The sequence below is a fragment of the Schistocerca cancellata genome, chromosome 2 (genome assembly GCF_023864275.1).
Source record: "Schistocerca cancellata isolate TAMUIC-IGC-003103 chromosome 2, iqSchCanc2.1, whole genome shotgun sequence".
Lineage (NCBI taxonomy): Eukaryota > Metazoa > Arthropoda > Insecta > Orthoptera > Acrididae > Schistocerca > Schistocerca cancellata.
This window is the reverse complement of record NC_064627.1, coordinates 26,575,917-26,602,625: the sequence shown is the minus strand read 5'-3', so window position 1 is coordinate 26,602,625 and position 26,709 is coordinate 26,575,917. Positions and strand designations below refer to the sequence as shown.

The window sequence follows — 26,709 nt, the reverse complement described above, 5'->3', positions numbered from 1 at the left end:
CTTGATGTTCTCCCTGAATCCGGCGCATTGTGAGTGCAAATTTTACTTGTTGCTGCTCCTCAACTTACCTCAGGAGGCTCACCTGTGGCGCTCATTTTGATGTTAGGGGGACGCTATGAAAAGTGGAAAGCAATCTGTTGCGTTGCTTTCCATTTAAAATGAGAATTACATACGCTTAAAAGGAGAAGGAAGAGACAGAATATTACAGTAACAGCTTAGAACAGAAAATTGAACTGCAGTGACTGTAAGTACTGACCTCTAAATAATTTCACGTCTTAACTACATTTAACATGGATCAAGACTTCTTTTTGCTTGCTTTATAAGACTGCTTGGGAAGAGGGCGCACAGTGTATCTGGGACTGGTAAGGCAATGTCTGACACTAGATGAAAATCAAAAGGTTGAGACCAAGTCAAGTTTCCTGAGTATCGCTGACAGCGTAAGATTTTAGCGTTGAGAGGAGTGAACTCACCACAAACAGCTTACAGACTTCCCCCAGCAAATCATTCCACACCACAGTTGTCGTTTGTCGAATCTGAAACAAGCAAAGCTGAAGCTATTACTCAGATTGATGTCTAACACTTCAAAAAAATAAGAAATCTTATTTTTACAGAGAAAAAACAAAAGAATAAGACATTGCTATGAGAAGGGGCATATGAACATAGTTAGTTAAACAGATGCCACGTTTTATAAACGCGAATTATGTGAGCATGTGTTACCACCTTAGGTAGCACCAAACTACTAGCTCAGCCTGAACGTCTGCTACTACCACAATCCATAGCGGCTGTGAAATCGAAAGAGAAATATGTGTCACATCAGACGCTTATGAAATACATTTCAAAACGATTTCACGATGGATACAGTGTGGAGCATTTAAACAATCAGATCAAAAGTACCCAGACACCTGTCAGTTAACATCAGTATGGGATGTGCCCATCTGTTGCTTTTATGCTGTTTTGAACTCTGATGGGGATACTTTCAATGAGGTCTCTGAATGTCTGTGGAGAAATGATAGACCATTCATCCTCAAGGGCTGAAGGAAGAGAAGTGTTGGAAACTCCAGGCTGGGGCAAACTCAACGTTGTAACTCATCCCAAAAGTGATCCATTAAGTCCAGTTAGTAGTCTGGGCAGGCAAGTCCATTTCAGGAGTGGTACTGTCCACAGACCAATTCCTCACAGGTGCTGCCTTATAAGAAGATAAAATGTCATTCAGTACAGACAATCATCTTTATATTGTTCCCCTATTATATGCAGTACACAATGCTGTTCTGTGTTTTCATATCCTTCTGCGTTTCGCGTTTTCCGAAGCGCAATAAGGGAACCACACCATCACCACGAAAAGCACCTCTGTATCGTAGTACCATCTCCCCTGTACTTTGCTGTTGGCACGAGATACCAGACTGCCACAGAGTATAATGCCATTCATCACTTCAAATCACGCGTTTTCGGTCATCCCTGTCCAGGTGCCGTCGCTCTTTACACCACCTCAAGCATCGTTTAGCACTGACTATAGAAATCTGTGGCATATGAGGATCTGCTCAACCATTGTACCATATACGATATTATTTATGCATGTCCGAAGGAACTTTGTATCGTAATCAGAATAACACAGGTATTGCAATATCGTATTTAGGCAAGTGACTTGCAACTACAGTATCTGACCTGTATGGGATTATCCATAATGAATGTCCGAGTACAGGTCATAGAGGCATGGTTGACGACACATGGAAGTTTGGGTCTGGCAGTGGATCCTGCACGGACAGCCAACTGGTACGGCGACTGCTCACGTTAAGCAGGAAATATGAGGTCGAGTCCTGATCCGGCACAAATTTTCACTGTCGCCATTCCATTCTACAGCTGCTGATATTCCTTATTCGCAGTTGCGAATTCATTTGATGGAGCTGTACCACATTGTCTTTGACACCATACCGACAGTCATTGTGCAATCTGGTCTGCTGGTAGTACTTTGGAGCTCATAAGCGATTCCTTCCACAGGTTTATGCATTTTTACAACCATCCTCGATAGTCCCTGTCCATCTCTAAGTAAGATCTGCCTGATCTTGGTTTAGCAGTGGTTGTTACTTAGCATTTCCACTTCTCAGTGACATCACCAATAGTCGATTTGGGCAGTGGCTAGTGGTTGAAACTCCCCTGATGGAGTAACTACTCAGGTGGTACCCAATGATTGATCCGTGTTGAAGTCGTTGTAGTCTCCTGGCTGAGCTATTCGTTGTTAATGATTCTCTTCTAACAACACAATACTCTCCACCTTCTTTTATACTGGTGGGTTGGCCTCTTGCGACATCTGGTAGTCGATTCGGCATTACATATGGGTGTCTGGCTACTTTTTATCAGAGACTGTGTGTACAAGAGTTAGTTATAAAATTTTAATATGCATCTGTAAAATATAGTTATATATTCAATGTTTTTGTTGATAGCAAGCATGTCTACAGACCTGCTACACATTAAAATCCACATGTCACAGTGCTATAGCAGAATTCTAGAGGAGTCAGGACAATACAGTGCTGATCATTGATGAAGTTACGTCATTATCATCATCATCATCTCAGCCCTTTCCCTCATCATGTGGGGTCGGTGTTGCTTTGCTGGATCCTTTCTTCCATAAATGCCTATCCAGTGCTTCTTCTCTGAGCCATTCTTTCTCTCCTGCTACCTTGTCTTTCCATCTTAGGTTTGGCCTTCCTCTTCTCCTCGGTCCTGCCTTGATGAAGTTAAATATCAAGTGATTATTCATTTTCTATGTTTAAATAGAACAGTGCTGCAACAGATAAGAATTTGTTGAAGTATACAGCCTTAGCAGCTTCCAGTGTGGTCAAACAAATCTGAATGATGAAAACAAAGCATCAGACACTCTGTGCGACGAAACTGGAATCATAACAGATGTGGAGGCCCTAGTGCTGGAAGACAGCTGAGTCACAATCAAGGCGATGCTGGGAAAAGTAAAGGTCGGTCAGTAACCAGTTTCTAAGATTTTGCACAACGTTTTTAACTTGACAGACGTCACCGCCCGCTGGATTCCGCGACTTCACACACCCGATCTTAAATCCTGCCAGACCGTGGCAGCAGTGGAAGTGTTGCAGCTGTGACGAAACAGTCCAAGACACTTTTAAACTAACATCCTTTTATTTTTAGTAACTGGAAACCGTATGTGACAAAATCTTTTTTGTAGAAATGTGGAAGCAATTAAATTCCGATTTCAGAGCCATATCTTGAAACGCCTTTGCTACTCTACTCTTAAACACAAACTTATACCGTGCAAATTAATTTTGATGTGTGTGATACCAATTAATCTAAGCAACATCTCGCTATCTTTAAATGTACTTGAAGAATGATTATCAATACTACTCATAATGACTTCCTGAAGAAAAAAATCAGACACAGTGGCTAACGTTTGAGTAATGAAAACTGTGGCCCATGAGAAAAACGCATATGTTAAATTTATATGAAATTTTCAAAATGAAATCTGCTCTTAATATTCCCAAAAAAGGTTTGTTTACGCCCGACAATTGTTTGTTACCTTGTCAATGGATAACTCAGCTGAGCCCGATCTGCAGTGCAAAAATTATGAACTGAATGATGAGCTATAATAAACCACCGTGTCTTCTTATCTTATTAGTTAAGCTGCTGTAGCAAATGGCTTTTCCGTCCTCTTTCAAAAATATTTATCACTGCACACAATAGTGCAAGGCATAACAGAGTTTCTTTCTACCAAGCACGTTTTTCATATAACCATTGAGGATAAGCTTCTACAAAATGTTTCGTAAAGAAGTAAGAGAGTTTCCAGAATGAGATTTTCACTCTGCAGCGGAGTGTGCGCTGATATGAAACTTCCTGGCAGATTAAAACTGTGTACCCGACCGAGACTCGAACTCGGAACCTTTGCCTTTCGCGGGCAAGTGCTCTACCGTCTGAGCTACCGCAGCACGACTCACGGCCGGTACTCACAGCTTTACTTCTCCCAGTACCTCGTCTCCTACCTTCCAAACTTTACAGAAGCTCTCCTGCGATTCTTGCAGAACTAGCACTCCTGAAAGAAAGGATATTGCGGAGACATGGCTTAGCCACAGCCTGGGGGATGTTTCCAGAATGAAAAGGAGAGCTTCTGTAAAGTTTGGAAGGTAGGAGACGAGGTACTGGCAGAAGTAAAGCTGTGAGTACCGGGCGTGCGTCGTGCTTCGGTAGCTCAGACGGTAGAGTACTTACCCGCGAAAGGCAAAGGTCCCGAGTTCGAGTCTCGGTCGGGCACACAGTTTTAATCTGCCAGGAAGTTTCAAGTAAGAGAATATTTGCAATTATATTAAAACCTTTTAACAGCACAGGAAAACTCAAACTATCATGAACTATTACTCATTCTCGACATTATCTATCTCAGCATCGCCATACATCATAGTGAACACTTTTAACGGATTCTTTTTTTAAATCACACTTACTCTTTTAGGTTCCTAATGAAATACCTTCAAGTTAATTTTGGTGGGAGAAAGCAATTAGAATACCATACATGATGAAATCTTTGAACTACAATAATTGCTAAGCTAACACTTGCAGTAAAACAAACTCAGTGCACTTACCTTTTTCCCAATGAGCCACCTCTCTTTACAGTCATATCAAATCACTCTCTATACTCAGTTCTCAAGTATATCTTCTTAAACAAAAATCTCTGTGCGCCATATCCGCCATCTAAGCTCCTCACGTTGCATGACACAGTATTCTCGTTCTGTGCCCGACAACTCCCTCTGACTCCTACACTCACCCGAGCTTTACTCAATTATAGTACAAACTGTGGTAGCCAAAGAATATGTATCACTCAGGTGTTCAGTATGCAAAGATGCTTAAAGTGATAAACTTTCCAAATAAACTGTCAAATTCAACATAGAAGCTGACATTTCTCATGTAATATACATCTTTCGTAACCATTTCTCCTAATATGTACACCTTTCAAATTTTTTGGGCGCCTGATCACATTACACGTGTGATAGGTGTACTGCTATAAACCTAAGCACACTGAACTGTGGAAACATGTGCATTCACCTATGCGGAAGAGGTCCAAGACCAAACCGTTACCACGCACAATTCTATGGGACTGCTTCTAACGGATTATATTTTTAAGGGGTAAACTGCCCCAGGAGAAAACTATCAAAGTCTCCTGACTGAGTTATGGAAGGCTCTCAAAACGTTGTTGCATTAGGCAGACCATTGGGTCGTCAGTGTTAGGGATGTGATCGTCCACTGTTGATATCAAATTGATATGCAAATTAATTAGATTGATCTATTAATCACCCTCACCCCGGCCACCTCCACCCCTGACCACGCCTGCGCCCACCCAGATGACGTCACGTGTTTTCTCAGCCTGCACATGGGTCCCAGGCCCTCCCCCTCCCACTGTCTCTCCCCCACCCCCCCTCAACAACCTACCCTATTGGTGGAAATTTTAAATTTTGGTGAAAATTTCGAAATTTTGTGGGAATTTCTTTGTCCCAGGGCTGTGCTGATGTCCCACCCCACACCCCACCCAGGAACTGCCGACAAATTAATATCAGCATTGGCTTTTCAGGGACTCCAACCCTGGTCCTCCTGGATGGAAAGCCGAACTGCAGCCCCCTAACACAATTATACCACTAGAGACGCTTGGAATGGATGGGAAATGGTGGTACAGTTTCCGGGACTCGAACCCTGGTCCTCCTGCATGGAAAGCCCAAGTGCATCTCCATAACGCATCTGTACCACCAGAGGCGTTTGGAAATGAAGGGAAATTAAAAATGGTACTGCCGTGCCTGGGACTCAAACGCTGGTCCTACTAAATGGAAAGGTGAATTGCACCCCCCAACACATGGATACTTTCCACATGCGGGAAAGGAAGGTTAGGTTAGTGTACTTTATTTTGGTCGGGAAACTGACGCAACGATCGACCCTAATTACATATTTCATCATAAAGATTGGGTGTAATTCCACAAACATATGCATAGTGCTAAACAAGGATAACGTACAATCGGAATACAGCTCAAAAACTGGTGATGCCATGCAACTGGTGTTATCCTGCTGGGAAAAAATTTCGCGTATCACTCAAAACTAGTGACACACACACACACACACTCAAACTTTACCCAACACCTAGAAGCTGGTGAGAAAAACGCACGGGTGTAAGGAACTATCTTTATTCTTCTTCGTGCAAAATACGTTCAACTGACGAAATGTTGGTGTTGGACAGAGAGGAGTTTAAAAGGTGTATTACCTGTAAGTATGCAGTATCTGTAGTTCTTTCACATCAGAGTTCGTTACAGCCGCCTACTAAAAAGCCACACTGCAGCCCAGCTACTCGAAGCTAACACATGCTATCACAACTAATGGAAAAAGTGTATCATAGTTCTCATTGCACTACGAAATTGTCGTGAAAAGAACCAGCACTCGTAATAAATGGATCATAATGCAACACATGTACTGGAGAATATCGTCGTCCTACAAGACTGCAGGGGGGCAGTTGTTGAAAGTGCGTTCACCTCCACGTACAGTCACGAACTGCCGAAAATGGGTATCCTCTCCCCTCCTCACTATACATGAACAAGTTGCACTAGGGACAGCTGTCTTTTGATCTCCTACTACTTTTCTATCGGTCAAGGACCATCGCCTCAAGGTAGACAGCGGACAGCACGTGCTGTGAGATGGAGCAGCTGGCTGTATTGAAAATGCCGGTGTCCTCCCTGTAGGTGGATGGAGGGGAGAGAGCCTAGATATTCGACAGTTTGTGATTGTGCATCGAGATTAACGCACGTTCAACTACTGCCCCTCTGCAGCTTTTTAGGACGATGATTTTCCCCAGTACAGGTGTTGCATTATGATCCGTTCATTACGAGTGCTGGTTTTCTTTCACGACAATTTGAAAGTGTAATTAGAACTGTGACGCGTTTTTCTTCCATCAGCTGTGCTAGCGTGTATTGATTAGCTGGGCTGTAGGGTGCTTTTTGAATAGGTGTCTGTAGCTAACTGACGTCAAGTAACGATAGAATCTGTAGGCTTATAGGTAATACACTTTTTAAACAACTCTCTGTTCAACACCAGCACCTCGATAGTTGAACATATTTCACACCAAAAAAGAATAAACGTAGTACCTTACACCCCTGCCTTTTTCCCGCCAGCTTGAAGGTGTAGGGTAAAGTTTGAATGGGTCTGTCGTTAGTTTCGACTGTTACTGCGAAATTTTTTTCCCAGCAGGATAACACCAGTTGCATTGCATCGTCAGTTTTTGAGTTGTATTGCGATTTTATGGTGTCTTTGTGTAGCGCTATGCATGTGGTTGTATAATTAGGCCCGCCATTTTTAATTTCCCGCCAATTCCAAGCGCCTCTGGTGGTATAATTGTGTTGGGGTGGTACGCTTGTACTTTCCATCCAGGAGGACCAGGGTTCGAGTCCTGAAAAAGATACCGTCAATTTTAATTTCCCGCGAATTCCTTGGTGGGGTGTGGGGTGGGACGTCAGCACAGACCTGGGAAAAAGAAATTCGCACCAGAATTAAAAATTCTCACCAGAATTCAAAATTCACACAATAATTCAAAATTTCCGCCAATAGGAAGGTTGGGGGAGGGCTGGGGGAGAGGTGGGGGAGGTACGGTGGAGAGGGAGGGGCTGAGAAAAACACTTGACCTCATCCGGGGAGCACGGGTTGGCCTGCTGGTCTCGGGGGTAGGGGTGCCTGGGGGCAGGGATGATTAATCCATCAATTTAATGAATTTGCATATCAATTTGATATCAAAAGTCGAGTGACGACCCCATCTCCGTACTGCTGATGTCTTTGTCCAAAACGCCCCAACTCATTGTGTTTAGGACACAGACACGCATACTGCTTGCTTCTTTGGGTATGAAATTTTACGTCCTCCATTGCCCCAGTGTTGTCCTGGCATGGCATCCAGTGACTTTGCTTCTTTTCTCAGATGAAGAAATCATTGTGTCAAGGGCATTTCTGTACTCATGACAATGTCATTTTCAAGGTGCAACCTTTAATGAACACTTAAAATATCGACTTATAGAACTAAGGTCTCTGACACATCGTAAGTGTATGAAAACCTAGTGTCGCATTGAAGGGTGAATATGTAGAGAAGGACGAGACATCGCCAAGTTTCATAGTCAGAGCACCATTAATTATTTCGAGGCGATTCTTAAAACTCTACGATGGCCCTCATATTCAGTCAGCAAACCCATACACGCGTCCAGACTTTGGGGTTCCCCCGAGCAGAGCAGGGTTACAAAGTAATGTGTATAAGGGGTATGGGGCGTCACGTGCAGCGTGTAGATGCTACTGTGTACAGGGTGTAAGGCTGTTATGTGCAGATTATTGTGTACAGGGTGTTACGTACAGAGCTACAGGGTGTTGTGTACAGGGCTACACGGAGTGCTGCATAGGGCGACGTGGTGCAAAGTACGAGGCTACAGGGTGTTGTGTATTGGGAAACGTGGTGTAATGTACGAGACTAGCGGGTGTTAAGTACAGAGGTACAGGGTATTGTCTACTCACCCCGTTGAGTGTGATAGTTGGCACCCCCTTCAACTCGGGCCTCACGGACCTCGTCCTCACGCCGTTAGCGTACAGCAACTCATTCCCAAGCCGTCCTTCCGCACAGTCCATAATCGGCTCCCACTCAATGTACATACTGCGTGCACACTGAAAAGAAAAGAGGGTGCAGTGGTGTTGTGAGTGATCGGGCACCATATACCATATATCAAAAAAACACACACACAGACAGACACAGACAGAGAGGTACTCGAACGACTACATCATTCCATTCCATCCGCGACTATAAATGACATTTCTGTTTTTCTATTAGCTGTGGTACTTGACTGAAAAAAGTGATTAAATAGCTGTCCACTCGGACATTACTTGCTGTTTGACAATGACATAAACCGAAATTGGCCAACGGCATACAGAAACACCAATCGCATTCTGGAGCGGAATAATGTTGTCCTTCCAGTTACAGAGAATACTTGTTAAGAACGAATGAAACTCACACACCATTTAGAATCTGCATCGGAGAAACGACCTGAAGACCGACTACTAATTACAAACACGTTTAGGAAGTCATAGATTCAACACGCACAAAATTAATACACTGAAAAAATCGTAAAAAATCGTAACACCAAGGAGTTGTGCGACATACGAGGTCTGTTAAAAAAATTTCGGAACATTCGTAATTTCGCGCCAGTGTTGTAGTGGAGCGAAATCGGATTGGCACCCCTGAACACGCCCGTGTTTGATGTACGATACAAGAAGTTTCATCGTTGTGTATCCGTCAGTTATTATTCCGTGCTCTGTCGAGTGGAAAGTTTTGCCGCACAGTTGGCGAATTTCGAGGTGGCAGAGTTAGAGCAGCAACATGTCTGAATTAAATTTTGTGAGAAACTCAAGAAAACGTCAACACAGTCACACCAAGCCTACGATGATGAATGCTTAAGTATTCCTCGGTATTACAAATGGTTCAAACGGTTTAAAAATAGCCGGACGGAAGTTAAAGATGACCCTCGTTCGGAAAGCCCTTCGACGTCTATCAACCACGCTTATGTCAGGAACGTCAACGAATCGGAGAATGACTGTCCGAGAGATTGCAGAAGAACGTAACATTTCAGTTGGATCACGTCGTGAAATCCTGGCACAGCATCTTGAAATGCATCGTGTTGTCGTCACGTTCGTCCCACGGCTCATGGGTCGAGACAGAAAAACCTTCGCCTCGTAACTTGTAAAGAGCTTTTGGATCGCCCAAATGAGAGCGAGATGTCCCTTAAGGGAATCGTAACTGGTGATGAGACGTCGTCCACGGTTATGATGTCAAATGTTCAGTCTTCACAGTGGCTCGGGAAAGGTTCTCCAGGACCAAAAAAAAGCTATTCAGATCAGGTCAATTGTCAAAGCAATTCTGATAGTTTTCTTTGACTTCAAAGAACTGGTTCACCAGGAATTCTTACCACAGGGACAAATTGTTAATCGATGGTACTATAGGGACGTGTTGTGACGCCTGCCGAGACAATATGAGAAGGGGTGGGCCTGAAATTTGGCGCGAAATTCCATGGCTGTTACATGCCGACAACACACCGGCACATTCATCCCTGTTGGTTCGTGACTGGAGGCCTCTTGCGCAAAAAGCCAAATCACTGTACTCCCTCATGTTCCGAACTCCTCACACCTGCACCAGGCGGACATTTTTTTTATTTCCATCGTTGAAAACCCCGCTGAAAGGACGAAGATTTGCAGCGAAAGACGAGATAAAATTAGAAGAAGGTGCTTTGTAAGATACATCAAGAAGCGTATCAAGACTGCTTCCGGAATTGGAAGTGGCGTTGGGAGCGGTGTATCAATAGTGAAGGAGACTACACTCGTGGAAATGGAAAAAAGAACACATTGACACCGGTGTGTCAGACCCACTATACTTGCTCCGGACACTGCGAGAGGGCTGTACAAGCAATGATCACACGCACGGCACAGCGGACACACCAGGAACAGCGGTGTTGGCCGTCGAATGGCGCTAGCTGCGCAGCATTTGTGCACCGCCGCCGTCAGTGTCAGCCAGTTTGCCGTGGCATACGGAGCTCCATCGCAGTCTTTAACACTGGTAGCATGCAGCGACAGCGTGGACGTGAACCGTATGTGCAGTTGACGGACTTTGAGCGAGGGTGTATAGTGGGCATGCGGGAGGCCGGGTGGACGTACCGCCGAATTGCTCAACACGTGGGGCGTGAGGTCTCCACAGTACATCGATGTTGTCGCCAGTGGTCGGCGGAAGGTGCATGTGCCCGTCGACCTGGGACCGGACCGCAGCGACGCACGGATGCACGCCAAGACCGTAGGATCCTACGCAGTGCCGTAGGGGACCGCACCGCCACTTCCCAGCAAATTAGGGACACTGTTGCTCCTGGGGTATCGGCGAGGACCATTCGCAACCGTCTCCAAGAAGCTGGGCTACGGTCCCGCACACCGTTAGGCCGTCTTCCGCTCACGCCCCAACATCGTGCAGCCCGCCTCCAGTGGTGTCGTGACAGGCGTGAATGGAGGGACGAATGGAGACGTGTCGTCTTCAGCGATGAGAGTCGCTTCTGCCTTGGTGCCAATGATGGTCGTATGCGTGTTTGGCGCCGTGCAGGTGAGCGCCACAATCAGGACTGCATACGACCGAGGCACACAGGGCCAACACCCGGCATCATGGTGTGGGGAGCGATCTCCTACACTGGCCGTACACCACTGGTGATCGTCGAGGGGACACTGAATAGTGCACGGTACATCCAAACCGTCATCGAACCCATCGTTCTACCATTCCTAGACCGGCAAGGGAACTTGCTGTTCCAACAGGACAATGCACGTCCGCATGTATCCCGTGCCACCCAACGTGCTCTAGAAGGTGTAAGTCAACTACCCTGGCCAGCAAGATCTCCGGATCTGTCCCCCATTGAGCATGTTTGGGACTGGATGAAGCGTCGTCTCACGCAGTCTGCACGTCCAGCACGAACGCTGGTCCAACTGAGGCGCCAGGTGGAAATGGCATGGCAAGCCGTTCCACAGGACTACATCCAGCATCTCTACAATCGTCTCCATGGGAGAATAGCAGCCTGCATTGCTGCGAAAGGTGGATATACACTATACTAGTGCCAACATTGTGCATGCTCTGTTGCCTGTGTCTATGTGCCTGTGGTTCTGTCAGTGTGATCATGTGATGTATCTGACCCCAGGAATGTGTCAATAAAGTTTCTCCTTCCTGGGACAATGAATTCACGGTGTTCTTATTTGAATTTCCAGGAGTGTATTTCGAAGAAGACAGTACTTAAAAAGTAAAAAGTGACTGCAGAAAAAAATTATGGACAAAGTTCCGGAATTTTTTGGGCAGACCTCGTAGATGAAAGTTGTTAGGCGAGTTTCGACATCAGAAAAATGAAATCTATTCAAATATTCGCAAGAATGGCGCTGGTAGCGATACTATGAGGATGAAAATTATGTTTGCTTTTTGTAAGTGCACGCTATAGCGGTTGTGAGTATTAGTTACCTTTGAGGTTGGACGTGGTGAGTTGATGTTAGCCAAGGAAGCCTTTAAGGCGACAAAGACGCCGTCATCAACACCTCGTTGAGTTTGAACGAGGCCGCTTAACAGGTCTACGCGAAGCTGGGTGTTCCTTCTGCGGTACTGTGGCAGGAATGTAACCACTGTATACGATTGTTGGCAGCGGTGGTCACGATAACGTACTGTCGCTGCTCTGTCCGGAATCTGGACGGTCATGTGGCTCTATGGAGACGAACTATCTGTGTGTTCAGCGTATGGCTCTGCATCTGCATCTGCAATAGCAATTTGAGCAGCAGGTGGTACCACAGTGACACGACAACTGTTACAAATACACTCCTGGAAATGGAAAAAAGAACACATTGACACCGGTGTGTCAGACCCCCCATACTTGCTCCGGACTCTGCGAGAGGGCTGTACAAGCAATGATCACACGCACGGCACAGCGGACACACCAGGAACCGCGGTGTTGGCCGTCGAATGGCGCTAGCTGCGCAGCATTTGTGCACCGCCGCCATCAGTGTCAGCCAGTTTGCCGTGGCATACGGAGCTCCATCGCAGTCTTTAACACTGGTAGCATGCCGCGACAGCGTGGACGTGAACCGTATGTGCAGTTGACGGACTTCGAGCGAGGGCGTATAGTGGGCATGCGGGAGGCCGGGTGGACGTAACGCCGAATTGCCCAACACGTGGGGCGTGAGGTCTCCACAATACATCGATGTTGTCGCCAGTGGTCGGCGGAAGGTGCACGTGCCCGTCGACCTGGGACCGGACCGCAGCGACGCACGGATGTACGCCAAGACCGTAGGATCCTACGCAGTGCCGTAGGGGACCGCACCGCCACTTCCCAGCAAATTAGGGACACTGTCGCTCCTGGGGTATCGGCGAGGACCATTCGCAACCGTCTCCATGAAGCTGGGCTACGGTCCCGCACACCGTTAGGCCGTCTTCCGCTCACGCCCCAACATCGTGCAGCCCGCCTCCAGTGGTGTCGCGACAGGCGTGAATGGAGGGACGAATAGAGACGTGTCGTCTTCAGCGATGAGAGTCGCTTCTGCCTTGGTGCCAATGATGGTCGTATGCGTGTTTGGCGCCGTGCAGGTGAGCGCCACAATCAGGACTGCATACGACCGAGGCACACAGGGCCAACACCCGGCATCATGGTGTGGGGAGCGATCTCCTACACTGGCCGTACACCACTGGTGATCGTCGAGGGGACACTGAATAGTGCACGGTACATCCAAACCGTCATCGAACCCATCGTTCTACCATTCCTAGACCGGCAAGGGAACTTGCTGTTCAAACAGGACAATGCACGTCCGCATGTATCCCGTGCCACCCAACGTGCTCTAGAAGGTGTAAGTCAACTACCCTGGCCAGCAAGATCTCCGGATCTGTCCCCCATTGAGCATGTTTGGGACTGGATGAAGCGTCGTCTCACGCGGTCTGCACGTCCAGCACGAACGCTGGTCCAACTGAGGCGCCAGGTTGAAATGGCATGGCAAGCCGTTCCACAGGACTACATCCAGCATCTCTACGATCGTCTCCATGGACGAATAGCAGCCTGCATTGCTGCGAAAGGTGGATATACACTATACTAGTGCCGACATTGTGCATGCTCTGTTGCCTGTGTCTATGTGCCTGTGGTTCTGTCAGTGTGATCATGTGATGTATCTGACCCCAGGAATGTGTCAATAAAGTTTCCCCTTCCTGGGACAATGAATTCACGGTTTTCTTATTTCAATTTCCAGGAGTGTAGGTTACTTCAGGAAGAGCTCCGAGCCAGCTGCCCTATAGCGTGCATTCCACCGACCACAACCGCCGCCGTTTCAGACTTCAGTGGCGTCAAGCGAGAGCTCACTGGAGGGCAGGGTGGAGGTCTGCTGTATTTTCTGATGGAAGCTGGCCGTGCCTCGGTGCCAGTGTTGGCCCTGTGTTGATTAGAAGGAAGCCACTTGAGGGCCAGCATCCGACTTGTCTGTGTGCTAGGCACACTTAACTTACACCTGGAGCTATGGTCTGGCGTGCGATTTCGTACGATAGCAGGAACATTCTCGTGGTTATCCCGTGCACCCGCACTGCAAAACTGTTAGTCAATCGGCGATTCTACCTCTTGTGCTTGATGTTTTCCAACAGGATAACGCTCACCCTCGTGCCACTGTTGTAACCCAACAAGTTCCACAGAGTGTCGACTTATTACCTTGACCTGCTAGATCACCAGCTCTGTCTCCACTAGAACACATATGGGACATCATTGGACGACAACTCCAGCGCCATCTACGAACGGCATTAAATTCCCGGTATTAATTGATAAAAGTGATACAGGTAAGAAACTCCATCCCACAAACCGACATCCAGCACCTTTACAACATAATGCATGCACATTTACATCTTTCCGTTTAACCGTCTGGCAGTTACGCTACTTATTAATGTACCAGCATTTCACGTTTGCAATGGCTTATCTCACGCTGACTTTATGATCTTGCTGTGTTAATCACTTAAATATTTCACCATAACAAAGTTATTCCCGAAACTTCATCACTCTACATTAATAATTTTTTTGGAGTTTTGCTTTCCGTCAGTGTATGACAACAAAAATGCTGTTCTTATATTCTATAAAAATCGCTACGGAGCGCTAGTAATGCGTTTAACACCAGCCACTGCTCTACTCCTGCATAAAATGGCCAATATCTCTTCCTACTCAGCGGCAGCAGTTGGCATATATAAACAGCGTGACAAAAAGAGTGAAGCACCCAGAAGACATGGTCTGATATCAGTGTAACTTCTTACAAGTACACGCCATTGGTGGGTATGTAAATGATTCGCGTGGAATTCTCTGTGACACACAAAACTGTCACAAGAGTGCGTTAGTACGATATTGCTGTGTCTGTGTTGTGTTAGTGTTGTTCTTGTGTGGTATCCTTAACAGATTTAGTGGGATATATACAGGACCGAATGGAAAAACTAGTAGAAGCCGACCTCGGGGAAGATCAGTTTGGATTCCGTAGAAATACTGGAACACGTGAGGCAATACTGATCTTACGACTTATCTTAGAAGAAAGATTAAGGAAAGGCAAACCTACGTTTCTAGCATTTGTAGACTTAGAGAAAACTTTTGACAATGTTGACTGGAATACTCTCTTTCAAATTCTGAAGGTGGCAGGGGTAAAATACAGGGAGCGAAAGGCTATTTACAATTTGTACAGAAACCAGATAGCAGTTATAAGAGTCGAGGGGCATGAAAGGAAAGCAGTGGTTGGGAAGGGAGTAAGACAGGGTTGTAGCCTCTCCCCGATGTTATTCAATCTGTATATTGAGCAAGCAGTAAAGTAAACAAAAGAAAAATTCGGAGTAGGTATTAAAATCCATGGAGAAGAAATAAAAACGTTGAGGTTCGCCGATGACATTGTAATTCTGTCAGAGACAGCAAAGGACTTGGAAGAGCAGTTGAACGGAATGGATGGTGTCTTGAAGGGAAGATATAAGATGAACATCAACAAAAGCAAAACGAGGATAATAGAATGCAGTCGAATTAAGTCGGGTGATGTTGAGGGTATTAGATTAGGAAATGAGACACTAAAAGTAGTAAAGGAGTTTTGCTATTTGGGGAGCAAAATAACTGATGATGGTCGAAGTAGAGAGAATATAAAATGTAGACTGGCAATGGCAAGGAAAGCGTTTCTGAAGAAGAGAAATTTGTTAACATCGAGTATAGATTTAAGTGTCAGGAAGTCATTTCTGAAAGTATTTGTATGGAGTGTAGCCATGTATGGAAGTGAAACATGGACGGTAAATAGTTTGGACAAGAAGAGAATAGAAGCTTTCGAAATGTGGTGCTACAGAAGAATGCTGAAGATTAGATGGGTAGATCACATAACTAATGAGGAAGTATTGAATAGGATTGGAGAGAAGAGAAGTTTGTGGCACAACTTGACCAGAAGAAGGTATCGGTTGGTAGGACATGTTGTGAGGCATCAAAGGATGACCAATTTAGTATTGGAGGGCAGCGTGGAGGATAAAAATCGTAGGGGGAGACCAAGAGATGAATACACTAAGCAGATTCAGAAGGATGTAGGTTGCAGTAGGTACTGGGAGATGAAGAAGCTTGCACGGGATAGAGTAGCATGGAGAGCTGCATCAAACCAGTCTCAGGACTGAAGACCACAACAACAACATACAGGACGTGAGGAAGGTCAAAGCTTTAAAGGTTTTAGTTCAGTCTGAGCAATTGAAGCGAGCTCCTCGCTGCTGTAACGCGTTCTGCTCTCGAGACTGAAGAGGGTGTGATAAGTGTGCTTGGGTGTGGAGTAATGGGAAGCAAATTGTCAAATTGTCGTTGCGTCGATCCTACAATGCGAGCAGATTCAGTGTTTTCAAGCAAAAGCACGGGCTAAGGTGGCGCAAGAAAAAAGTCGTCCCAGCGAAGAGACAGTCGCACGTGCACCTCAACGAATGTGCCGATCGACAGGAGAAGAACGAAGATTTTACACCAAAGGAGATTTGACACCTGTCCCACAACTGTACATCCAGCACAAAGGCAAACAGACATGGAGGCGTTGTTGGCCAAGACGCTCTGTCTGGGAATGTCCGGCCGACGAGTGTAAGTCTTATTTTAGGTGACGCCACATTGGTCGACTCGCGCGTCTGTGATGATGACGACAGCACAACAACCAGTCCATGGTCGGAGAAAACCATCAACCAGAACCAGAATCGAACCAAGGCCGGCTGCAAGGTAGGCAATCACGTTAGCTTAGCATGTGGAATGCAGACAGAGCTGTACGACACGATCGACGAGCGCCAGTAGTAAATGGACACGTTGATAATCATCGAGGGGATTTTCCTGAGTCTACTATCTGTGACCTCCCCCCATGAACCATCGACCTTGCCGTTGGTGGGGAGGCTTGCGTGCCTCAGCGATACAGATAGCCGCACCGTAGGTGCAACCACAACGGAGGTGTATCTGTTGAGAGGCCAAACAAACGTGTGGTTCCTGAAGAGAGGCAGCAGCCTTTTCAGTAGTTGCAAAGGCCACAGTCTGGATGATTAACTGATCTGGCCTTGTAACAATAACCAAAACGGCCTTGCTGTTGTGGTACTGCGAACGGCTGAAAGCAAGGGGAAACTACGGCCGTACTTTTTCCCGAGGGCACGCAGCTTTACTGTATGATTAAATGATGATGGCTTCCTCTTCGGTAAAATATTCCGGAGGTAAAATAGTCCCCCATTCGAATATCCGGGCGGGGACTACTCAAGAGGATGTCGTTATCAGGAGAAAGAAAACTGGCGTTCTACGGATCGAGCGTGGAATGTCAGATCACTTAATCGGGCAGGTAGGTTAGAAAATTTAAAAAGGGAAATGGATAGGTTAAAGTTAGATATAGTGGGAATTAGTGAAGTTCGGTGGCAGGAGGAACAAGACTTCTGGTCAGGTGACTACAGTGTTATAAACACAAAATCAAATAGGGGTAATGCAGGTGTAGGTTTAATAATTAATAGGAAAATAGGAATGCGGGTAAGCTACTACAAACAGCATAGTGAACGCATTATTGTGGCCAAGATAGATACGAAGCCCACACCTACTACAGTAGTACAAGTTTATATGCCACCTAGCTGTGCAGATGACGAAGAAATTGATGAAATGTATGATGAGATAAAAGAAATTATTCAGATAGTGAAGGGTGACGAAAATTTAATAGTCATGGGTGACTGGAATTCGAGAGTAGGAAAAGGGAGAGAAGGAAATGTAGTGGACTGACAAGACAGCCAGTCCACAGTGACGGGTAACCGAAAGGCACGCGTTTACACACGCCGGCTGACGTTATGTCTGAAACAGGATACGTAATGAATGCTATAAAGAAAAGTACGTAGCTTCTGGAATACTTAACTTTAATCCATCATTTGTATACAGCATTCTTGATGATACAAGTGAGACTCTCTCTAGATATGGTTAATGGCGCCTTGCTAGGTCGTAGCCATGGACTTAGCTGAAGGCTATTCTAACTATCTCTCGGCAAATGAGAGAAAGGCTTCGTCAGTGTAGTCGCTAGCAAAGTCGTCCGTACAACTGGGGCGAGTGCTAGTCCGTCTCTGTAGACCTGCCGTGTGGTGGCGCTCGGTCTGCAATTACTGACAGTGGCGACACGCGGGTCCGACATGTACTAATGGACCGCGGCCGATTTAAAGGTACCACCTAGCAAGTGTGGTGTCTGCCGGTGACACCACGGGAAACATAGTGGGTGAATATGGATTGGGGGAGAGAAATGAAAGAGGAAGCCGTCTGGTAGAATTTTGCACAGAGCATAACTTAATCATAGCTAACACTTGCTTCAAGAATCAACAAGGTTGTATACATGGAAGAAACCTAGAGATACTAAAAGGTATCAGATAGATTATATAATGGTAAGACCGAGATTTAGGAACCAGGTTTTAAATTGTAAGACATTTCCAGGGGCAGATGTGGACTCTGACCACAATCTATTGGTTATGACGATTAAAACTGAAGAAACTGCAAAAAGGTGGGAACTTAAGGAGACCGGACCTGGATAAACTGAAAGAACCAGAGGTTGTACAGAGTTTCAGGGAGAGCATAAGGGAACAATTGACAGGAATGGTGGAAGGAAATACAGTGGAAGAAGACTGGGTAGCTTTGAGGGATGAAGTAGTGAAGGCAGCAGAGGATCAAGTAGGTAAAAAGACGAGGGCTCGTAGAAATCCTTGGGTAACAGAAGAAATATTGAATTTAATTGATGAAAGGAGAAAATATAAAAATGCAGTAAATGAAGCAGGCAAAAAGGAATACAAACGTCTCAAAAATGAGATCGACGGAAGTGGAAAATGGCTAAGCAGGGATGGCTAGAGGACAAATGTAAGGATGTAGAGGCTTATCTCACTAGGGGTAAGATAGATACTGCCTACAGGAAAATTAAAGAGACCTTTGGAGATAAGAGAACCACTTGTATGAACATCAAGAGCTCAGATGGAAACCCAGTTCTAAACAAAGAAGGGAAAGCAGAAGGGTGGAAGGAGTATATAGAAGGTCTATACAAGGGCGATGTACTTGAGGACAATATTTTGGAAATGGAAGAGGATGTAGATGAAAATGAAATGGGAGATACGATACTGCGTGAAGAGTTTGACAGAGAACTGAAAGACCTGAATAGAAACAAGGCCCCCTGAGTAGACAACATTCCATTGGAACTACTGACGGCCTTGGGAGAGCCAGTCCTGACAAAACTCTACCCTCTGGTGAGCAAGATGTATGAAGTAGGCGAAATACCCTCAGACTTCAAGAAGAATATAATAATTCCAATCCCAAAGAAAGCAGGTGTTGACAGATGTGAAAGTTACCGAACAGTCAGTTTAATACGCCACAGCTGCATAGTACTAACACGAATTCTTTACAGACGAATGTAAAAACTAGTAGAAGCCGACCTCGGGGAAGATCAGTTTGGATTCCGTAGAAATACTGGAACACGTGAGGCAATACTGACCTTACGACTTATCTTAGGAGAAAGATTAAGGAAAGGCAAACCTACGTTTCTAGCATTTGTAGACTTAGAGAAAGCTTTTGACAATGTTGACTGGAATACTCTCTTTCAAATTCTGAAGGTGGCAGGGGTAAAATATAGGGAGCGAAAGGCTATTTACAATTTGTACAGTTATAAGAGTCGAGGGACATGAAAGGGAAGCAGCGGTTGGGAAGGGAGTGAGACAGGGTTGTAGCCTATCCCCGATGTTATTCAGTCTGTATATTGAGCAAGCAGTAAAGGAAAGAAAAGAAAAGTTCGGAGTAGGTATTAAAATCCATGGAGAAGAAATAAAAACTTTGAGGTTCGGCGATGACATTGTAATTCTGTCAGAGACAGCAAAGGAGGGTATAAGATGAACTACAACAAAAGCAAAACGAGGATAATGGAATGTAGTCGAATTAAGTCGGGTGATGCTGAAGGAATTAGATTAGGAAATGAGACACTTAAAGTAGTAAAGGAGTTTTGCTATTTGGGGAGCAAAATAACCGATGATTGTCAAAGTAGAGAAGATATAAAATGTAGACTGGCAATGGCAAGGAAAGCGTTTCTGAAGAAGAGAAATTTGTTAACATCGAGTATAGATTTAAGTGTCAGGAAGTCGTTTATGAAAGTATTTGTATGGAGTGTAGCCATGTATGGAAGTGAAACATGGACGATAAATAGTTTGGACAAGAAGAGAATAGAAGCTTTCGAAATGTGGTGCTACAGAAGAATGCTGAAGATTAGATGGGAGTATTGAATAGGATTGGGGAGAAGAGAAGTTTGTGGCACAACTTGACCAGAAGAAGGGATCGGTTGGTAGGACATGTTCTGAGGCATCAAGGGACCACCAATTTAGTATTGGAGGGCAGCGTGGAGGGTAAAAATCGTAGAGGGAGACCAACAGATGAATACACTAAGCAGATTCAGTAGGATGTAGGTTGCAGTAGGTACTGGGAGATGAAGCTTGCACAGGATAGGGTAGCATGGAGAGCTGCATCAAACTACTCTCAGGACTGAAGACCACAACAACAACAACAACAACAACAACAACAACTATCTGTGAGCACGGGCAATTGACAATCATAATAGTTTGGAACACAAAAGTTTATGTTAATTCACACCAATGCAGGGAGGGAATGGCGAGGCGACGCGCAGCGGCAACTAACAGCTACAAAAAAAGCTGGAAAATAGAAGGTAAATTTTCAGATAAAAAATTTAAATAGGAATTCTAAATCATGATATTCCTTATCGTTATTTTTAAGTTTCTTCATTCCCTTTTATCTCAGTTTAATATTTCCATACTCAAAAAATTGAAGATCCCAGGTACTGAGCCGTGAGTGGCTCGTGATCCCTCCATCGTGTATTTTACACCCTGTTTTTAACGTACTTCCATCTCACTACGTTAATTTAAATTACTACTGTCACTGAGTTGCTGTTTTGCCTGACCGTGAGCGGCGTTAGCAGCGCGTATCGATATATCCTCTCTCGCAGTATCTATGCTCGACTGCTATTACTTGTTGTCTGTTGTAAGTTAGCTGGTCGCAGTTCGTCGGGAGTTCGGGTTGCGAGTTCGGGCTCCCAGTCAGTTGGAACGTGCCTGGAGTGCAGTCCGGATCTGCCAGTCGGTCTGGAGCAGCAGTGAGCTCTGCGTCGACATGGCTCGCCCGACCATTTCCACCACGCATCACTTGAGCCGGGCCACGGTCTTGGTGGATCGTCGGTCGGTCGTCCTACCGGACGACGCGTTTTGGCTCGCCGATCGTTAATGAGTCGACTGTGTGTGTGTGTGTGTGTGTGTGTGTGTGTGTGTGTGTGTGTGCGCGCGCGCATCGTCTCCTAATTTGTTTTCGTGCGTCCTTAGTTACTGTTGCGTACTGTCAGGTCTTTTTGCAAATGTTTGCCAGATTGTGTGTGTAGATGGCGTTATTTCATCTACATCTACATTCTACATTTCTACTCCGCAAGCCACCCAACGGTGTGTGGCGGAGGGCACTTTACGTGCCACTGTCATTATCTCCCTTTCCTGTTCCAGTCGCGTATGGTTCGCGGGAAGAACGACTGTCTGAAAGCCTCTGTGCGCGCTCTAATCTCTCTAATTTTACATTCGTGATCTCCTCGGGAGGTATAAGTAGGGGGAAGCAATATATTCGATACCTCATCCAGAAACGCACCCTCTCGAAACCTGGCGAGCAAGCTACACCGCGATGCAGAGCGCCTCTCTTGCAGAGTCTGCCACTTGAGTTTGTTAAACATCTCCGTAACGCTATCACGGTTACCAAATAACCCTGTGACGAAACGCGCCGCTCTTCTTTGGATCTTCTCTATCTCCTCCGTCAACCCGATCTGGTACGGATCCCACACTGATGAGCAATACTCAAGTATAGGTCGAACGAGTGTTTTGTAAGCCGCCTCCTTTGTTGATGGACTACATTTTCTAAGGACTCTCCCAATGAATCTCAACCTGGTACCCGCCTTACCAACAATTAATTTTATATGATCATTCCACTTCAAATCGTTCCGCACGCATACTCCCAGATATTTTACAGAAGTAACTGCTACCAGTGTTTGTTCCGCTATCATATAATCATACAATAAAGGATCCTTCTTTCTATGTATTCGCAATACATTACATTTCTCTATGTTAAGGGTCAGTTGCCACTCCCTGCACCAAGTGCCTATCCGCTGCAGATCTTCCTGCATTTCGCTACAATTTTCTAATGCTGCAACTTCTCTGTATACTACAGCATCATCCGCGAAAAGCCGTATGGAACTTCCGACACTATCTACTAGGTCATTTATATATATTGTGAAAAGTAATGGTCCCATAACACTCCCCTGTGGCACGCCAGAGGTTACTTTAACGTCTGTAGATGTCTCTCCATTGAGAACAACATGCTGTGTTCTGTTTGCTAAAAACTCTTCAATCCAGCCACACAGCTGGTCTGATATTCCGTAGGCTCTTACTTTGTTTATCAGGCGACGGTGCGGAACTGTATCGAACGCCTTCCGGAAGTCAAGGAAAATGGCATCTACCTGGGAGCCTGTATCTAATATTTTCTGGGTCTCATGAACAAATAAAGCGAGTTGGGTTTCACACGATCGCTGTTTCCGGAATCCATGTTGATTCCTACATAGTAGATTCTGAGTTTCCAAAAACGACATGATACTCGAGCAAAAGACATGTTCTAAAATTCTACAACAGATCGACGTCAGAGAGATAGGTCTATAGTTTTGCGCATCTGCTCGACGACCCTTCTTGAAGACTGGGACTACCTGTGCTCTTTTCCAATCATTTGGAACCTTCTGTTCCTCTAGAGACTTGCGGTACACGGCTGTTAGAAGGGGGGCAAGTTCTTTCGCGTACTCTGTGTAGAATCGAATTGGTATCCCGTCAGGTCCAGTGGACTTTCCTCTGTTGAGTGATTCCACTGTTCGCTGTTCAGATTCCCACATAAACTCGGACGTATCTGTGCATCCACACTGAAGAAGGGGAAAACATTGCCCAGCTAGTTGTATCAATTATATGAATGCTTGGTGTCTGTTCTTTCGGACATGTCTGGGGATGTGGGTCGGCCACGAGGCATGCCAAGACAAATGGTTCAATTGGCGCTGAGCACTATGGCACTCAACTGCTGAGGTCATTAGTCCCCTAGAACTTAGAACTAGGTAAACCTAACTAACCTAAGGACATCACAAACATCCATGCCCGAGGCAGGATTCGAACCTGCGACCGTAGCGGTCTTGCGGTTCCAGACTGCAGCGCCTTTAACCGCACGGCCACTTCGGCCGGATGTCAAGACAGTCGGTGCAATTGCGATAACGATGTGTCCTGGATGGCGCAGTGGTTAACTCACCTTCTTAGTAAGCAGGATACCACCGGTTCGAATCCCGGTCCAGTTCACATTTTCACTCGTCGCCAATGATTGCACGTAATATCCCACTGCAGCTGACTGTGGTGATTCCCTTAAATGTACATATAATGTTTCACTGATTCGGATCTGCGTGATTTCTGTTCTTTCGGACATATCCGAAAGGATAGACAACACACATTCATATAATACATAACAGAACATCACAGATATCATTCATCCTCATGTTCTATTTGACAGTTACCTGTTATTTTCTGTTTCACGCAAACTGTTCTAAATTATTTATAACAATGAAATTCTATTATATTTGTTTGGGACGTTAATGAGTTTTGCCTGTGTAGGAAAAAGTTACTATGAGGTAACGCAACATTCCCTGTAATTAAGAAAGCTTACCAATCAGCCACTCTATAACGATTACTTGCATCTTTTTCCAAGGCGTTACATTTATTTTAAACCATAGCAAGAATTTCTCTTTGGCCGGCCACTGTGGCGGAATGGTTCTAGGCGCTTCAGTCCGGTACCGCGCAGCTGCTACGGTCGCAGGTTGGCATACTGCCTCGGGCATGGATGTGTGTGATGTCCTTAGGTTAGTTAGGTTTACGTAGTTCTAAGTCTAGGGGACTGATGAGTTCAGATGTTAAGTGCTTGGAGCCATTTGAACCATTCCTCTTTGTTTTTCATAAAATAATGCTGTTAGCTTAATTTAGCTCACAAATACACTTTTGAAAGAGTTAAATTTGCTTCGCAGCTGAAAGCCTCCAAACAGATACTTTAGAATAAGTTCAATTTTGAAAATATATGACACAGTTAAATATACGAATACGATAAATCGTATACATATATGAGATCAGCATGCGGAGCGGCTGAAGGGCGCCGGATTAAATCTTCAAAATTCCAAATATACTATGCTGATTACTGAAGGCAGAAGGCCACAATGTTATAAGATTCTAACAGAGGTGATGGCCCACAAGGTGCACAGAAACAGAGAAACAAACGCATTAAGATGGCTGAAGGCCGCAAAGTTAAATTCTGCAAATTAAGTAAATATATATTGCAACAATCGGTAAAACAATACATTAAGTTCAAAAATTTCCTTTTGCAACACCAACAGCTGAAGGCCAACAATAGCTTGTAATATCTTTCAGAGGAAATTACAACTTTTCATGGGCAGAAGACGACAACGTTTAGACCTGAAGGAAACTCTGAGATAATGTTTCCAGGGCTGAAGGCCCACAACTAACCTTGCCATATTAAAATATAAAATACAGTTAAATTACAACAACATTAACACTACCAAAAGGATAATTAAGAGAATGGCACTTAGGAGCCTCCAGTGGATTGGTCTGCCCTCTTTCACCTACGCGAGACAGGTGGTAAGTAGTCCAACTACACTTGACTCGTGCGAACCCAACCAAGGGACAGTCACGGACCGACCGACCAACCGCTTGCTTGCCACGACGGAGTACACGAGAATCCAAGGCTAAAAAAAAAAATAGTATCGCTATCCCCAAACAAAGACGTATGTGAACTGAGCTGCCAAAACTACACACCATGTTGTCAGCAACAACAGGTGAGGAAAAGACACTGCCTATAAAGTACGTTAGCGGCCAGGGCAGGTAACCAGAACAGTAACGGCTACAAGGCAGAGAATTCCGCTGGTGCACTTGACTGTGGATAAAGTAATTTCATCAATTCCACCTGACGGCGGCCATGTCGAACGCTTCACCCGTTGTTGCTCACAGGAAAGCCTCCACAACAGCAACGCCGGAACCAACAACGTAATGCTCAAGACCACTCAACATTCACGTCCTGGGTCGGCGAGCGACGATGCGCGTACCGATCGGACACCTCCAGACAGACTCCGACACTGCGCAGAGACCGCCAGCGGCCCTGTCGATTAAGCCGCACGGAGATGTCCTCCGACCAACAACCCACCAAAGGTCAGGCCCAGCTTCAGTGATGCGTGGCGGCAACGGTGGGGCGGGCGATGTCCACGCAGGGCTCGCTGCTGCTGCAAGCCGGCGACTGGCTGGCCCGGGCTGCGCTCCAGACGCGTTGCCACTGACTGCCGGGGCGCAGCTCACGACCCGAACTGCCCGCGACCTCTCCTCCTCGCACGTTCCGATTGGCAGGCAGACCCGAACTCCCGATCCGAACTCGCAACCCGAACTCACCGCTTACGACAGACAACGACCGGGAAGAAATAGCAGTCAAGCAAGGATACTACGAGAGGGGCTATATCGATACGCGCTACTAGCGCCGATGACGGTCAGACAAAGCAGCCGCTCAGTGACAGTTGTTGTTGTTGTTGTCTTCAGTCCAGAGATTGGTTTGATACAGCTGTCCATGCTACTCTATCCTGTGCAAGCTTCTTCATCTCCCAGTACCTACTGCAACCTACATCCTTCTGAATCTGCTTAGTGTATTCATCTCTTGGCCTCCCCCTACGATTTTTACCCTCCACGCTGCCCTCCAATACTAAATTGGTGATCTCTTGATGCCTCAGAGCATGTCCTACCAACCGATCCCTTCTTCTAGTCAAGTTGTGCCACAAACTTCTCTTCTCCCCAATCCTATTCAATATCTCCTCATTAGTTACGTGATCTACCCATCTAATCTTCAGCATTCTTCTGTAGCACCACATTTCGAAAGCTTCTATTCTCTTCTTGTCCAAACTATTTATCGTCCATGTTTCACTTCCGTACATGGCTACACTCCATACAAATACTTTCAGAAACGACTTCCTGACAGTTAAATCTATACTCGATGTCAACAAATTTCTCTTCTTCAGAAACGCTTTCCTTGCCATTGCCAGTCTACATTTTATATCCTCTCTACTTCGACCATCATCAGTTATTTTGCTCCCCAAATAGCAATACTCCTTTACTACTTTAAGTGCCTCATTTCCTAATCTAATTCCCTCAGCATCACCCGACTTAATTCGACTACATTCCATTATCCTCGTTTTGCTTTTGTTGATGTTCATCTTATACCCTCATTTGCTGTCTATGATAGAATTACAATTAGATCAGCGAACCTCAAAGTTTTTATTTCTTCTCCATGGATTTTAATACCTACTCCTAACTTTTCTTTTGTTTCCTTTACTGCTTGCTCAGTATACAGATTGAATAACATCGGGAATAGGCTACAACCCTGTCTCACTCCCTTCCCAACCGCTGCTTCCCTTTCATGTCCCTCGACTCTTATAACTGCCATCTGGTTTCTGTACAAATTGTAAATAGCCTTTCGCTCCCTGTATTTTACCCCTGCCGCCTTCAGAATT

The 26,709-nt window shown here is 45.5% G+C and overlaps 1 protein-coding gene across 1 annotated transcript in view; it reads right to left on the bottom strand.

Annotated features, from left to right (window-relative positions):
- LOC126143634 (gamma-interferon-inducible lysosomal thiol reductase-like) overlaps positions 1-26,709 on the bottom strand; it is a 148,121-nt gene that overhangs the window by 26,983 nt on the left and 94,429 nt on the right. The window contains exons 4-5 of the mRNA XM_049915440.1: positions 8,527-8,673; positions 471-533 (exon numbers count right to left, since the gene is read on the bottom strand). Of these exons, the coding sequence (XP_049771397.1) occupies positions 471-533; positions 8,527-8,673 (210 nt within the window). The remainder of the gene's footprint in view (positions 1-470; positions 534-8,526; positions 8,674-26,709) is intronic.